The sequence below is a fragment of the Oncorhynchus nerka genome, linkage group LG25 (genome assembly GCF_034236695.1).
Source record: "Oncorhynchus nerka isolate Pitt River linkage group LG25, Oner_Uvic_2.0, whole genome shotgun sequence".
Lineage (NCBI taxonomy): Eukaryota > Metazoa > Chordata > Actinopteri > Salmoniformes > Salmonidae > Oncorhynchus > Oncorhynchus nerka.
The window spans coordinates 46,366,367-46,383,801 of NC_088420.1; the positions used below are offsets into that span (position 1 = coordinate 46,366,367).

Below are 17,435 nucleotides of genomic sequence, written 5' to 3' on the forward strand. Positions count from 1 at the left end.
TCATTCAGAAACGAACATTAGATATCAATATATTTTCTTTCATTATAATAACATTTTTAGATTTGGCTTTTCACAGCAGCTTTTTAAAATGAGATTATTACAGGGTAAGCACTGACCACACGTCACTGGTCTACACTGTAGCCAGAGGTCTTTCTTACAAGTTGTTTAAGGAAGATCATTCAAGGACGTTCCAAATCAAACTCGGTAATGTGTCATGATAAACTTGTGAAATATGCAAACATTCTCATAACTCACGACGCTTCTCCTCTTTCTCCCTGACAGAATGAGGATGCCTGAGACGGGGAGATAAAGACTTCACTGGAGCAGAGTGTGTGCTAGAGCCAGGGGCTGGGGCCTGACCAGAGACCCCCAGAGGCCCCCAACTGGGGGGGAGGTCCATGGGGACCATGGGGGACCTGGGAGGCTTCACCACCACAGGGGAGAGGGTGAACCCGGCCCACATCCTGTTTGACCGCTTCGTCCAGGCCTCCACTTGCAAGGTCACGCTCAAGGCCTTCCAGGAGCTCTGTGACCATCTGGAGCTCAAGCCCTGTGAGTACCGGGTCTTCTACCACAAGCTTAAGTCCCGTCTCAACTACTGGAAGGCCAAGGCACTCTGGGCTAAGCTTGACAAGCGGGCCGGCCAGAAGGAGTACAAGAAAGGACGTGCATGTACCAACTCTAAGGTATGTGATGATGTAACTTGTCTCATATCCTTGTTCAAAGTACCTCGGAGAGTATTATTTCTGTATATAGAGAGTTGGAGAGTTATTTCTCTATATAATAGGGTAGTGCGATATCCACATTTTCATGTTGTCTATTTTCCCTTGTTAAATATTGCGATTTAAATGATATTTTGCGATTAACAGTATATCGGCAATTGAACTTTATGGTAATATCAGCCCACTCTTGTATATGAGATACGGCATGCTCCCCCCTCCACAGTGTTTGATCATCGGGGCAGGACCATGTGGCCTGCGGACGGCCATCGAGCTGGGCTTCCTGGGCGCCAAGGTGGTGCTGCTGGAGAAGAGGGATGCCTTCTCCAGGAACAACGTGCTGCACCTGTGGCCCTTCACCATCCAGGACCTCCGAGGCCTCGGGGCCAAAAAGTTCTATGGAAAGTTCTGCGCCGGAGCCATCGACCATATCAGTAAGTGGATAAGACTACGCCCATTTCCTGTGCTCCATCTTTTATCAAACGGTTGAACTGCTTTCACGTTTTGCTTTGTGATCTAATATATCTAATTTGTATATCTAATTTGTGATATCTAATGTGATATCTAATATCTAATTTGTGATCTATGAAGAGAATAGTTCTGGTGCTTGCCAGGACCATGGATCAGCTGTGACGTTGCAGTCTTTTCGGTCGTCCAAGCTAATAAACAGTTATTGTTTGACGTTCTCCTCCAATCTAGTCTGACTCTCTGTGCAGGTATCCGGCAGCTCCAGCTGATGCTGCTGAAGGTGGCCCTGCTCCTGGGCATCGAGATCCACGTCAACGCGGAGTTCAAGGGTCTCATCGAGCCCCCCGAGGACCAGGAGAACGAGAGTAAGAGATGTGTTTATGGAACTGCGTTAAGAGCCGTCACAAGACACGACTTCTCTATAGCCAGGCATTAAGGGGATAAGGAAGGGCCATATGTTACTGTATGTGACAGTGCTAACTGAGTGGTCTCTATTGGAAAATATTCCCATTGCTGTCAGTGAAGTCAAGTCGTATGTTAAATAAGACACAGTTACACATCTTATGTATTTCCCCCTGTTGTGTTCCTGCAGGGATAGGGTGGAGGGCTGAGGTCCTCCCCAGGACACACCCAGTCAACGAGTTGGAGTTTGATGTCATCATTGGGGCAGATGGGAGGAGAAACACGCTGGCAGGTAGAAAGTAACAAAGTAACAGATGTGTTTTAAAATGAGTTGTGTAAAACACTATGAGAGCTGAAGCCCTCAAAAACACAGCTGTGGTTCGTTTACGAGTCCCCCCCCTTTCTCTCCTTCTTCCCCCTCTCTCTCTCCCTCACCTCCCTCCCCCTATCTCCCCCTCTCTCTCCCCCTCTCTCTCCCTATCTCTCTCCCCCTCTCTCTCTCCCCCTTTCTCTCCCCTATCTCTCCCCTCTCTCTCTCCCCCTCTCTCTCCCTATCTCTCCCCCTCTCTCTTGCTCTCCCTATCTCTCTCTCCCTATCTCTCTCTCCCCCTCTCTCTCCCTCTCTTTCTCTCCCTCTCTTGCTCTCCCCCTCTCTCTTGCTCTCCCCCTCTCTCCCTATCTCCCTCTCTCTCCCTATCTCCCTCTCTCGCTCCCCCTCTCTCTCTCTCCCCCTCTCTCTCCCCCTCTCTCCCCCTCTCTCCCCCTATCTCTCCCCTATCTCCCTCTATCCCCCCCTCTCCCTCTATCTCCCCCTCTCTCTCCCTATCTCTCCCCCTCTCTCTCCCTATCTCTCCCCCTCTCTCTCCCTATCTCGCTCTCCCTATCTCTCTCTCCCCCTCTCTCTCCCCTCTCTTGCTCTCCCCCTCTCTCTTGCTCTCCCCTCTCTCTCCCTATCTCCCTCTCTCGCCCTCCACTTTTCCTGCTGCTTTGTTGTGCACATGTTGTGCCCTCCTTCACTCCATCCATCTTTAGAGAGCACTCCTCCATGGCCTCTCTCTCTGGAGCAGAGCATGAACGGGTGAATTGGCTGTCTGTTTCCTGTATGAGCTGTATGAGCTAACAGCCCTCACAACCGCTCTGGGTGCCCTGTAGTGTGTGGACTGCTGTGACCCATCTAGCCCTGAGGGAAACTGCTTCCAGTAGCCACTGCATGCAATGATGGTTCTCAGCCTGCAGTCTTACATGAGATGGTTAAAAGAATGGCTGGTTATATTGATCGAACAGACACTGATGGTGTGCATCAAAGCCTAACAGGTGCAACCTTTTTTTTGTCCTGTTCTCTTCTCTTTTACGAACGTGAGTTTGTAATACAAGGCAACTGTTAACGTGGCTCATTTGTTCTCTCGACGCCTGACCCCTGACTCATTCACTGTCTACATAATGAACCCTTGACCCCAGCCTCTCTCCCCTACAGGGTTCAGGAGGAAGGAGTTCCGGGGCAAGCTGGCCATCGCCATTACAGCCAACTTCATCAACAGGAACACCACAGCCGAGGCCAAGGTGGAGGAGATCAGCGGAGTGGCCTTCATCTTCAATCAGAAGTTTTTCCAGGACCTCCGGGAAGCCACGGGTCAGTTATTGCTCCATAGGGAGACGACATGTAATAACTGTCGTTATGAGATATTATAAAGGCTCATAGGTGCTTATAACAAGTTATTAAGCATTACAGCTGTAGGCTCTAAGTAACATTTTACAGATTGTTATATATTAGGAGTGTGTGGATTTAGGTGATACACATGTATTTTCTGAGAGCCTGTCAGTTCCTATCTGCATGGTTTATCCATGGGTTAGAGAGGTCCTCGACCCGATTGGACCAGAGTGACAAAAAAACATTATCAGCCAAGTTGCTCTTCTGCTTAACAAATAGATATTTATATGTTGGCTAGGCCTTCTATAAGTCAATAAATTCACCTTAGTAGAATAAAATAAATATGCTATAAACTATGCAGAGCCGTGGCCAAGTCCATTCGGGTCCTCTCGTTTATCAGCTGTAGTTACATGGACCTGAGATCCGATAACAATCAGGATAGGACCCGACCCCAGACCCAAGGGAAAAGTTAGAATTTTGGAGCCGGAACCACTCGGGTCCCGGGTTGGGTATTCGGGTTCATTGTCCACCATTCCTCTAACAAAGACAACCAGAGAGACTGTCAATGGAGGAGCCATAGGAGCAACCGTAGAAAATACATTGGTTTACCAAAAATACATCGCAAAACTATCTCTTTCTATTGATTTGATAGGAATTGACCTGGAAAACATTGTCTACTACAAGGATGACACGCACTACTTTGTCATGACTGCCAAGAAACAGAGCCTGCTGGAGAAGGGAGTCATTCTGCATGTGAGTGATCAGAGGGTGAGAGAGGGACACGTCTGGAGATGTCTCTCTCGTACACATGCATGCACACACATTCAGAACTGTACACTCACTCAGTCACTTTCCGTCTCTGTGTGCCTGTGTTCCTGCCTAATGGCCAGACCAAGCCAAAACTGTATCAGGAACAAACCGCCAGCTCAACCACACTTAATGAGAGTTTGTGTCCCCACACTTCATAACACTGCTGTTTCCTTTGACTAGAGTGGGCAGTCACTCTAGCTTTTAGGACATCAGGACCTCTTTTAGAAGTTCAGCTTTCATGTTCCAGTAAAAGTTGCCGCTGTATTTCGATCTTACTTTGTGGAGGGAAAAAAGGGTTTGGTAATATTTTACAGACCCAATCAAACACTCGTTATGAAGGCATTTGAGTAATTGGGAATGCTAACCCTTTTGATAATCGGATTTGCACCGAATGTGAGTTTTAATCAGCGGTCATCGGGCCAGTACAGTAGGAGGTTGAATGGCTGAACAGGCTCTGTAGGTCCAGTGCTGGGTCGTATTCATTAGGCACCAAAGGGAAGAAAATGGACTGGAACAGGGAGGGACTACCTGAACTTGTCCAATAACAAACGCCTGTTTTCCTTTTCCGTTGGAAACGTTTTGCTACAGTGTGCACTAATGAATCTGATCCTGATGAGTCGGGCCAGGCTGCAGGCTGAGCGGGGACATGATCAAGGGTGAAAGTAAGGCGGCCCGTACGGCATCCCGGCAAAATAAATATTGGGGGTACACCGTACTCGCAAAACATGAGCCTATCACAATAATTAAAACAAAATGTCAAGAAAGCTGTAGGCTATTACACCACTTTTTATTACATTTAACATTTAAGTCATTTAGCAGACGCTCTTATCCAGAGCGACTTACAAATTGGTGCATTCACCTTATGACCTCCAGTGGAACAGTAGTGCATCTAAATCTTTTCAGGGGGAGGGGGGGTGAGAGGGATTACTTTATCCTATCCTAGGTATTCCTTAAAGAGGTGGGGTTTCAGGTGTCTCCGGAAGGTGGTGATTGACTCCGCTGTCCTGGCGTCGTGAGGGAGTTTGTTCCACCATTGGGGGGCCAGAGCAGCGAACAGTTTTGACTGGGCTGAGCGGGAACTGTACTTCCTCAGTGGTAGGGAGGCGAGCAGGCCAGAGGTGGATGAACGCAGTGCCCTTGTTTGGGTGTAGGGCCTGATCAGAGCCTGGAGGTACTGAGGTGCCGTTCCCCTCACAGCTCCGTAGGCAAGCACCATGGTCTTGTAGCGGATGCGAGCTTCAACTGGAAGCCAGTGGAGGGAGCGGAGGAGCGGGGTGACGTGAGAGAACTTGGGAAGGTTGAACACCAGACGGGCTGCGGCGTTCTGGATGAGTTGTAGGGGTTTAATGGCACAGGCAGGGAGCCCAGCCAACAGCGAGTTGCAGTAATCCAGACGGGAGATGACAAGTGCCTGGATTAGGACCTGCGCCGCTTCCTGTGTGAGGCAGGGTCGTACTCTGCGGATGTTGTAGAGCATGAACCTACAGGAACGGGCCACCGCCTTGATGTTAGTTGAGAACGACAGGGTGTTGTCCAGGATCACGCCAAGGTTCTTAGCGCTCTGGGAGGAGGACACAATGGAGTTGTCAACCGTGATGGCGAGATCATGGAACGGGCAGTCCTTCCCCGGGAGGAAGAGCAGTTCCGTCTTGCCGAGGTTCAGCTTGAGGTGGTGATCCGTCATCCACACGGATATGTCTGCCAGACATGCAGAGATGCGATTCGCCACCTGGTCATCAGAAGGGGGAAAGGAGAAGATTAATTGTGTGTCGTCTGCATAGCAATGATAGGAGAGACCATGTGAGGTTATGACAGAGCCAAGTGACTTGGTGTATAGCGAGAATAGGAGAGGGCCTAGAACAGAGCCCTGGGGGACACCAGTGGTGAGAGCACGTGGTGTGGAGACGGATTCTCGCCACGCCACCTGGTAGGAGCGACCTGTCAGGTAGGACGCAATCCAAGCGTGGGCCGCGCCGGAGATGCCCAACTCGGAGAGGGTGGAGAGGAGGATCTGATGGTTCACAGTATCGAAGGCAGCCGATAGGTCTAGAAGGATGAGAGCAGAGGAGAGAGAGTTAGCTTTAGCAGTGCGGAGCGCCTCCGTGATACAGAGAAGAGCAGTCTCAGTTGAATGACTAGTCTTGAAACCTGACTGATTTGGATCAAGAAGGTCATTCTGAGAGAGATAGCGGGAGAGCTGGCCAAGGACGGCACGTTCAAGAGTTTTGGAGAGAAAAGAAAGAAGGGATACTGGTCTGTAGTTGTTGACATCGGAGGGATCGAGTGTAGGTTTTTTCAGAAGGGGTGCAACTCTCGCTCTCTTGAAGACGGAAGGGACGTAGCCAGCGGTCAGGGATGAGTTGATGAGCGAGGTGAGGTAGGGGAGGAGGTCTCCGGAAATGGTCTGGAGAAGAGAGGAGGGGATAGGGTCAAGCGGGCAGGTTGTAGGGCGGCCGGCCGTCACAAGACGCGAGATTTCATCTGGAGAGAGAGGGGAGAAAGAGGTCAGAGCACAGGGTAGGGCAGTGTGAGCAGAACCAGCGGTGTCGTTTGACTTAGCAACGAGGATCGGATGTCGTCGACCTTCTTTTCAAAATGGTTGACGAAGTCATCTGCAGAGAGGGAGGAGGGGGGAGGGGGAGGAGGATTCAGGAGGGAGGAGAAGGTTGCAAAGAGCTTCCTAGGGTTAGAGGCAGATGCTTGGAATTTAGAGTGGTAGAAAGTGGCTTTAGCAGCAGAGAGAGAAGAGGAAAATGTAGAGAGGAGGGAGTGAAAGGATGTCAGGTCCGCAGGGGAGGAAGTTTTCCTCCATTTCCGCTCGGCTGCCCGGAGCCCTGTTCTGTGAGCTCGCAATGAGTCGTCGAGCCACGGAGCGGGAGGGGAAGACCGAGCCGGCCTGGAGGATAGGGGACATAGAGAGTCAAAGGATGCAGAAAGGGAGGAGAGGAGGGTTGAGGAGGCAGAATCAGGAGATAGGTTGGAGAAGGTTTGAGCAGAGGGAAGAGATGATAGGATGGAAGAGGAGAGAGTAGCGGGGAGAGAGAGCGAAGGTTGGGACGGCGCGATACCATCCGAGTAGGGGCAGTGTGGGAAGTGTTGGATGAGAGCGAGAGGGAAAAGGATACAAGGTAGTGGTCGGAGACTTGGAGGGAGTTGCAACGAGGTTAGTGGAAGAACAGCATCTAGTAAAGATGAGGTCGAGCGTATTTCCTGCCTTGTGAGTAGGGGGAAGGTGAGAGGGTGAGGTCAAAAGAGGAGAGGAGTGGAAAGAAGGAGGCAGAGAGGAATGAGTCAAAGGTAGGCGTGGGGAGGTTAAAGTCGCCCAGAACTGTGAGAGGTGAGCCGTCCTCAGGAAAGGAGCTTATCAAGGCATCAAGCTCATTGATGAACTCTCCGAGGAACCTGGAGGGCGATAAATGATAAGGATGTTAAGCTTGAAAGGGCTGGTAACTGTGACAGCATGGAATTCAAAGGAGGCGATAGACAGATGGGTAAGGGGAGAAAGAGAGAATGACCACTTGGGAGAGATGAGGATCCCGGTGCCACCACCCCGCTGACCAGAAGCTCTCGGGGTGTGCGAGAACACGTGGGCAGACGAAGAGAGAGCAGTAGGAGTAGCAGTGTTGTCTGTGGTGATCCATGTTTCCGTCAGTGCCAAGAAGTCGAGGGACTGGAGGGAGACATAGGCGGAGATGAACTCTGCCTTGTTGGCCGCAGATCGGCAGTTCCAGAGGCTACCGGAGACCTGGAACTCCACGTGGGTCGTGCGCGCTGGGACCACCAGATTAGGGTGGCCGCGGCCACGCGGTGTGGAGCGTTTGTATGGTCTGTGCAGAGAGGAGAGAACAGGGATAGACAGACACATAGTTGACAGGCTACACAAGAGGCTACGCTAATGCAAAGGAGATTGGAATGACAAGTGGACTACACGTCACGAGTGTTCAGAGAGTTAAGCTTACGTAGCAAGAATCTTATTGACTAAAATGATTAAAATGATACAGTACTGCTGAAGTAGGCTAGCTGGCAGAGGCTGCGTTGTTGACTAAGTAGGCTAGTTGGCATTGGCTGCGTTGTTGACACTACACTAATCAAGTCGTTCCGTTGAGTGTAATAGTTTCTACTGTGCTGCTATTCGGGGCTAGCTGGCTAGCTAGCAGTGTTGATTTACGTTACGTTGCGTTAAAAGAACGACAATAGCTGGCTAACTAACCTAGGAAGTCGCTCTAGACTACACAATTATCTTTGATACAAAGACGGCTGTGTAGCTAGCTATGTAGCTAGCTACGATCAAACAAATCAAGCCGTTGTACTGTAATGAAATGAAATGAAAAATGTGATACTACCTGTGGAGCGAAGCGAAATGCGACCGGATTGTTGAGTGCAGAAGTTCTGTTCGGTAGACGTTGGCTAGCTGTTGGCTAGCTAGCAGAGTCTCCTATGTTAAGGACGACATAAAACTACACACTCTAAACTACACAATTATCTTGGGTACGAAGACAGCAGAGACAACTATGTAGCTAGCTAACACTACACTAATCAAGTCGTTCAGTTGAGTGTAATAGTTGTGCTGCTAATCGGTAGACGGTGGACTAGCTAACGGTGGACGTTAGCTAGCTGGCTAGCTGCAGGGCAGTGTAGACTGCGTTAGGACGACGAAATACGATAATTACGCAATTATCTATGAAACAAAGACGGCTGTGTAGCTAGCTAAGAAGAAATTGATAAGATTAGACAAATCAAACCGTTGTACTATAATGAAATGTAATGAAATGTAATACTACCTGCGGACCGAGTGCAGATGCGACCGCTCGCTCCAACCCGGAAGACATTGAAATTTTATCATTTCGGCAGGTCAGAGGCATGAAAAATGAGAGAATGGACTTGAAAACAGGTGGTATTTCCTATGCTCCAAAATGCAATGTGGTTCGACGGGGACAATGACATTTGCCAAGGCAGATGCAGCGTTTACGTGCTAGTCGGAACTAAGGAACTCCGAATCGTTCTACTTTTTAACTGGTTGAACACGGCACAGCTACAACCAGTTAAAATGTTGGGAAATGTCAGAGTTCTGACTAGCACGTGAACGTGGCAAAAGATGACACCGAGACGCGCTCAGACAACAGCGGACCCATAAATCCTGGCCCGATGACACTTTGTGGTGTTTTGTGTAACAGATGTCTCTTTCTATTCATCACTGTGTGTGGAGGCTGGAATATGATGCCGGTAGATAAATGGGAGCCGGTGGCTTAGTAAAGGAGAAAGTTGACGTTATTGTTTGACAATCAGATGACAAACACCGGTTGTGTTTATGCCACAATAAAAGGTCATACACATTAGAAGTTAGATGACAAATCTTTACAGACTAGGCCCACATATATCCTATTTAAGGAATAGGGGTTCTATATGTCATTCCGTGATTAGGACCATAACAAACTGGTGAGTTTTCAGTGGTTTGATGTACCGGTATGTATCCTAGCCCATAGATACGTTTCCTAAAAGACGACTTGCTTCCAGTCATGGTCCTTTCATATCAATGGAAATCACTCCATAGTCCCTTTTTTTTATGCACCATTTAAATAAAGGGGGGGTTGGCAGGCAGGGGTGCGGTGGGTCGGGTCCACACTGTTCCCCCTAGCACCGTGAAATAGAAAGTCACTCTCTCAGATCTTCCAAATGCTCCGCCCTTCACCTCCCCTCCACCCATCCGGCTCACCAGTCAGCCAGCCTGACACTGCCAGACCCAGCCTAGCCAGGGAAAGTCAAAGGAAAAGAATGTGCCTCTTACCGGTCTCTTTCAAAGAACAGTCCATTTAGAGCATGCCTTCATTTGATGCAACATATCGTACACAGTAAAGTATAATTGACTATGGGGGTGTTTAGATTTTTATATTGGGAATTAAAATACTTGTTTTTGGAGACATTGCAAACGGGCCAAAAGTTATTCAATTCAATATAACTTTCGAATGTTATTGACTTGATTCGGAATCAAAGTTCTGCTTTGGTGGTGCAGGCTAACCTCCTGTGGAAAATATCTTCTCCTCCAAAAACCACTGCATGGATGTCATGCCTCATTCTCTGTGCGTGACAGTCTCTTATTAGTGTCTCTCCCTTCCTCTCGTCATCTGAGCCGTCTTCATGTCTCCAGGATTATGCAGACACAGAGATGCTGCTTTCCAGGGCTAACGTGGACCAGGCAGCTCTGCTATCTTACGCCCGCGAGGCCGCAGACTTCTCCACCAACCACCAGCTGCCCACGCTGGACTTTGCCATCAACCACTACGGCCAGCCCGACGTGGCCATGTTCGACTTCACCTGCATGTACGCCTCCGAGAACGCGGCGCTGGTACGCCAACGCAACGGGCGCCAGCTACTGGTGTCTCTGGTGGGGGACAGTCTACTGGAGGTGAGGGGGTGTCTACCGGGTGGAGGGTGTTTCAGTCTCACTAAGAAGGTATATTCTCAGTCACTGTGGATGAGGTAGAGTCTGACTGGCTCATTTATTTACAATAAATGAGAAAGGGAGTGAAAATCAGCGTGACCAAGAGTGTGGGAAAAATGTCAGTGAATTTAGAGAGCGATTTCAGTATTGACGTTTGCTTGCTTGAAACAGATACTTTTATATATGTAACGTTGTGTGTATACTATACAGTACCAGTCAAAAGTTTGGACACACCTACTCATTCCAGGGTTTTACTTTATTTGTACTATTGTCTACATTGTAGAATAATAGTGAAGACATCAAAACTATGAAATATCACATGGAATCATGTAGTAACCAAAAAAGTGTATGCGTACTTCACCATGTTACTGTGTTTGTCCCTCTCTCCAGCCCTTCTGGCCCATGGGCACTGGTATAGCCCGGGGTTTCCTGGCAGCCATGGACTCCGGCTGGATGGTGAAGAGCTGGGCCCAGGGGAACACATCTCTGGACGTGCTGGCTGAGAGGTGAGGGAGGGGACACGTTATAACACACACATTCTACTCCCACGTCATACTTCAACTCACACACATACTATACACACACGCACTCCACATGCTCACAGTCGCATACATGCGCTTACACACACACACACACACACACACACACACACACATACATGCATACATACATACATACTTTTGTAAGCCTAACACTGTAAGATTTTCTTTTATAACTTAGCTAGCCATGTTGGCAATATAATAATAAGCTTTCAAATAATTCCCCTCTCTCTTTCGCTCTCTCATATTAATATATACGGTACCGGTGAAAAAAGGGGTACATAGTAGAATAATAGTGAAGACATCAAACTAGAAAATAACACATAGAATCATGTAGTAAACAAAAAAGTGTTAAACAAATCAGTCTGAAGGAGTTCCCACATATGCTGAGCACTTGTTGGCTGCTTTTCCTTCACTGCGGTCCAACTCATCTCAATTGGGTTGAGGGCAGATGATTGTGGAGGCCAGGTCATCTGATGCAGCACTCCATCACTCTCCTTCTTGGTCAAATAGTCCTTACACAGCCTGGAGGTGTGTTTTGGGTCATTGTCCTGTTGGGGAAAAAACGATATTCCCACTAAGCGCAAAACAGATAGGATGGCGTATTGCTGTCGTAGCCATGCTGGTTAAGTGTGCCTTGAATTCTAAATTAAATCACAGACAGTGTCACCAGCAATATGCATGGTGGGAACCACACATGCAGAGATCATTCGTTCACCTACTCTGCGTCTCACAAAGACACGGCGGTTGGAACCAAAAACCAAAAAGGACATATTTCCAACAATCTAATATCCATTGCTCGTGTTTCTTGGCCGAAGAAATTCTCTTATTCTTATTGGTGTCCTTTAGTAGTGGTTTCTTTATAGCAATTCGACCATGAATGCCTGATTCACACTGTCTCCTCTGAACAGTTGATGTTGAGATGTGTCTGTTACTTGAACTCTGTGAAGCTTTTATTGGGGCTGCAATCTAGAAAATGTAGAAAATAGTAAAAAATAAAGAAAAACCCTTGAAGGTGTGTCAACTTTTGACGGGTTACTGTGAATATAACAGCGTGTGTGTGAGTGAGATATATATATATATATATATATATATATATATATATATATATATATATATATACATACACATACACATACTCCGTTATCTCTGAGTGCTCTACCAGGAAAAGCGTCTGCATTAGGCTCCACTGTCAGCCCCTCCTCTAGTAATGTACTACTAATAGAATAAGAGCCTTTGGAGCTCTGAATGGAATGTGTTGAATCCTCTGTTCTTCTCCCATGTGCTTTTCTATAATTCAATTATCATGGTTTCCCCTTTTTTATTTTTTTAGGGAGAGCATATATCGCTTGCTGCCTCAGACAACGCCAGAGAACATCAATAAGAATTTCAGTCACTACAGTGTGGACCCCACCACGCGCTACCCTAATATTAGCCTCCACTTCCTCAGGCCCAACCAGGTAGGGTATACACTGAGAACATATGACTGTATGACTATGATTGGAGCATGATGTACTGAATAGAGGTTGACCGATTATGATTTTTCAACGCCGATACCGATTACTTGGCCAATTTTTATATGCAGTTGAAGTCTGAAGTTTACATACACCTTAGCCAAATAAATTTAAACTCAGTTTCACAATTCCTGACATTTAATCCTAGTAAAAATTCTGTCTTAGGTCCGTTAGGATCACAACTTTTTTTTCACAAGAAAATGGAATGTCAGAATAATAGTAGAGTGGTTTATTTCAGCTTTTATTTCTTTCATCACATTCCCAGTGGGTCAGAAGTTTACATACACTCAATTAGTATTTGGTAGCATTGCCTTTAAATTGTTTAACTTGGGTCAAACGTTTCAGGTAGCCTTCCACAAGCGTCCCACAATAAGTTGGGTGAATTTTGGCCCATTCCTCCTGACAGAGCTGATGTAACAGAGTCAGGTTTTTAGGCCTCCTTGCTCGCACGTGCTTTTTCAGTTCTGCCCACAAATTGTCTATAGGATTGAGGTCAGGGCTTTGTGACTGCCACTCCAGTACCTTGACTTTGTTGTCATTAAGCCATTTTGCCACAACTTTGGAATTATGCTTGGGGTCATCGTCCATTTGGAAGACCCATTTGTGACCAAGCTTTAACTTCCCGACTGATGTCTTGAGATGTTGCGTCAATATATCCATTTAATTTCCCTCCTCATGATGCCTTCTGTTTTGTGAAGTGCACCAGTCCCTCCTGCAGCAATGCACCCCCACAACATGATGCTGCCACCCCTGTGCTTTACGGTTGGGATGGTGTTCTTTGGCTTGCAAGACTCCCCCTTTTTCCTTCAAACATAATGATGGACATTATGGCCAAACAGTTCTATATTTGTTTCATCAGACCAGAGGACATTTCTCCAAAAAGTAGTATCTTTGTCCCCATGTGCAGTTGCAAACCGTAGTCTAGCTTTTTTATGGTGGTTTTGGAACAGTGGCTTCTTCCTTGCTGAGCGGACTTTCAGGTTATGTCGATATAGGCCTCGTTTTACTGTGGATATAGATACTTTTGTACCTGTTTCCTCCAGCATCTTCCAAAGATCCTTTGCTGTTGTTCTGGGATTGATTTGCACTTTTCGCACCAAAGTACATTCATCTCTAGGAGACAGAAGGTGTCTCCTTCCTGAGCGGTAGGACAGCTGCGTGGTCTCATGGTGTTTATACTTGCATACTATTGTTTGTACAGATGGACGTGTTATCTTCAGGCATTTGGAAATTACTCCCAAGGTTGAACTAGACTTGTGGAGGTCTACATTTTCTTTCTGAGGTCTTGGCTGATTTCTTTTGACTTCACCATGATGTCAAGCAAAGAGGCACCGAGTTTGAAGGTAGGCCTTGAAATACATCCACAGGTACACCTCCAATTGACTCAAATGATGTCAATTAGCCTTACAGAAGCTTCTAAAGCAATGACCTAATTTTCTTGAATTTTCCAAGCTGTTTAAAGGCACAGTCAACTTAGTGTATGTAAACTTTTGACCCACTGGAATTGTGATACAGTGAATTATAAGTGAAATAATCTGTCTGTAAACAATTGTTGGAGAAATTACTTGTGTCATGCACAAAGTAGATGTCCTTAACGACTTGCCAAAACTATAGTTTGTTAACAAGAAATTTGTGGAGTGGTTGAAAAATGAGTTTTAATGACTCCAATGTATGTAAACTTCTGACTTCAACTGTATTTGTAATAATGACAATTACAACAATACTGAATGAACAATTAGCACTTTTATTTGAACTTAATATATTACATCAAATCTATTTAGTCTCAAATAAATAATGATACATGTTCAATTTGGTTTAAATACTGCAAAAACAAAGTGTTGGAGAAGAAAGTAGAAGTGCAGTATGTGCCATGTAAGAAAGCTAACGTTTAAGTTCCTTGCTCAGAACACGAGAACATATGAAAGCTGGTGATTCAATATTCCAGTTCTTCAATATTCCCAATAAAGAAGTTTTCGGTTGTAGTTATTATAGGAATATTGACGCGTCTATTGACTATTAGATGTTCTTATAGGCACTTTAATATTGCCAGCCTAATCTTGGGAGTTGATGGGCTTGAAGTCATAAACAGCGCTGTACTTCAAGCATTGCTAAGAGCTGCTGGCAAACGCAGGAAAGTGCTGTCTGAATGAATGCTTACGAGACTGCTGCTGCCTACCACCGCTCAGACTGCTCTATCAAATGTCAAATCATAGGCTTAATTATAATATAATAAACACAGAAGTACGAGCCTTTGGTCATTAATATGGTCAAATCTGGAAATCATTTCGAAAATAAAACATTTATTCTTTCAGTGAAATACGGAACCGTTCCGTATTTTATCGAACGGGTGGCAACCCTAAGTCTAAATGTTGCTGTTGCCTTGCACAACCTTCAATGTTATGTCATAATTATGTAGAATTCTGGAAAATTAGTTCATATTTGGCAACGAGCCAGGCGGTCCAAACTGTTGCATATACCCTGACTCTGCTTGCACTAAACGCAAGAGAAGTGACACATTTTCCATAGTTAATATTGCCTGCTAACATTCATTTCTTTGAACTAAAATTGATTTTTAAGAAAGACATTGATGTTTATGGTTGGGTACATTTGTGCAACGATTGTGCTTTTTTCTGCAATGTGCTTTTGTTAAATCATCACCCTTTTGGCGAAGTTGAAGTAGGCTGTGATTCGATGATAAATGAACAGGCATCGCATTGATTATATGCAACGCAGGACAAGCTAGTTAACCTAGTAATATCATCAACTATGTGTAGTTAACTAGTGATTATGTGAAGATTGATTGTTTTTTGTAAGATAAGTATAATGCTAGCTAGCAACTTACCATGGCTCTCTTCAGCCACACGTTCCTTTTGACAATGCACTCGCGTAACTGGTGGTCAGCCTGTCACGCAGTCTCCTCGTGGGGTTGCAATGTAATCGGCCATAATCGGCGTCCAAAAAGGCAGATTTGCGATTGTTATGAAAATATGAAATTGGCCATGCTGATTAATCGGTCAACCTCTAGTACTGAAGTACCCATACTTTTCTGTGCATGATATCCCATTTGAGATGGGCCAGGAGTTTGTCTTGACCACCTGACCTGACCAGGAATACTCTGGCCTAGGTTGTAACTAAGAACCAGAGTTTTTTCCCGGCTCAGATATGTGACCTGGTAAAAAACCCTGGCCCTAGCTTTGACCTAAGGACATCTTCCAATGTGAAATCCTAATGGTATGTTGCCCCCTCCCCCACTGTTTTCAGGTACGACACCTCATAGACACAGGGGATTCAAGTAGGGAAATGCTTATCGAAATGGAGAATGTAGTCAACTCGTCAACACCCAAGCTCACCAGAAATGGTGAGTAGTGTTTGCATGAATGTTCTTGTATTCATGTGTCCCCTGATTAATTAAGCTATAATGAAAACAATATAAGTAAATGTATCCAATTTGTAAGTCGCTCTGGATAAGAGCGTCTGCTAAATGACTTAAATGTAAATGTAAATGTATTCAGTTATTTAGATAACTTCATATTATAACATTTTCATGAATGTCTGTTCTTGTAAGTTTCTTGTTTTTTGGGAACTGGGGTTCATTGCAATCACTGAAATGTGACAATGAATTGCTTTCATCCTAGACCATTACCTGCTTGAGAAGCATTTGCTACGTAACATGAATGACTGAAGTCCAAATGGATGGGGTTTATCTGAAGGTTCCGTCCTAATAGTCCTTAACTGTAGAAACAAGCAACGGCCATGACTGTCATGTGTGTCATGTGTGAATGGTGCTATGTGGATGGATTGACTGATGGGCTGATTTTATTTGATTTATTTTGTGTTCACTAACCTGGTGGAATGTCACTTGCATCGTCAATAAGGTTAATACAATTTTTAACAATTTGAAATGTTTCTCAGTGTGACTTTCCCTAATCTCTCATAGGCTTTTCCGTCACCTTTATGAGATAGCGTAGTCTGACAGTGACAATGAGACTAACAGGGTTGGCAACTATATACAGTGCATTCGGAAAGTATTCAGACCCCTCAACTTTTTTTTCTTATGTTAGTCTTATTCTAAAATTGATTAAATTGTTGTTTACCCCATAATGACAAAGCAGAAACAGGTTTTTTGAATTTTTTTGCTAATGTATAAAAAATACATATAAAAAATACAAAACAGAAATATCACATTTACTTAATTATTCGGACCTTTTACTCAGTACTTTGTTGATGCGCTTCAGGTAGCAATTACAGCCTTGAGGCTTCTTGGGTATGACGCTACAAACTTGGCACACCTGTATTTGGGGAGTTTCTCTCATTCTTCTCTGCAGATCCTCTCAAGCTCTGTCAGGTTCGATGTGGAGTGTTGCTCCACAGCTATTTTCAGGTCTCGCCACAGATGTTCGATTGGGTTTAAGTCCGGCTCTGGCTGGGCCACTCAAAGACATTCGGAGACTTCCCCCTGAAGCCACTCCTGTGTTGTCTTGGCTGTGTGCTTAGGGTCGTTGTCCTGTTAGACTGGGGTTCACCTTCCGAGGTCCTGAGTGCTCTGGAGCAGGTTTTAGTCAAGGATCTCTGTACTTTGCTCCATTCATCTTTCCCCCGATCCTGACCAGTCTCCCAGTTCCTGCCGCTGAAAAACATCCCCACAGCATGATGCTGCCACCACCATGCTTCACCATAGGGATGGTGTCAGGTTTCCTCCAGATGTGACACTTGGCATTCAGACCAAAGAGTTCAATTTTCGTTTCATCAGACCAGAGATTCTTGTTTCTCATGGTCTGAGAGTCTTTAGGTGCCTTTTGACAAACTCCAAGCAAGCTGTCATGTGCCTTTTACTGAGGAGTGGCTTCCATCTGGCCACTCTACCATAAAGGCCTGATTGGTGGAGTGCTGCAGAGA

The 17,435-nt window shown here is 45.8% G+C and overlaps 1 protein-coding gene across 1 annotated transcript in view; it reads left to right on the forward strand.

The window, feature by feature from the left end:
- LOC115109580 (protein-methionine sulfoxide oxidase mical3a-like) overlaps window positions 1–17,435 on the forward strand; it is a 149,229-nt gene that overhangs the window by 82,533 nt on the left and 49,261 nt on the right. Inside the window, 10 exon segments of the mRNA XM_029634623.2 lie at window positions 283–686; window positions 946–1,153; window positions 1,436–1,552; window positions 1,780–1,881; window positions 3,064–3,219; window positions 3,890–3,990; window positions 10,193–10,450; window positions 10,877–10,992; window positions 12,359–12,485; window positions 15,801–15,897. Of these exon segments, the coding sequence (XP_029490483.2) occupies window positions 399–686; window positions 946–1,153; window positions 1,436–1,552; window positions 1,780–1,881; window positions 3,064–3,219; window positions 3,890–3,990; window positions 10,193–10,450; window positions 10,877–10,992; window positions 12,359–12,485; window positions 15,801–15,897 (1,570 nt within the window). The 5' untranslated portion in view covers window positions 283–398.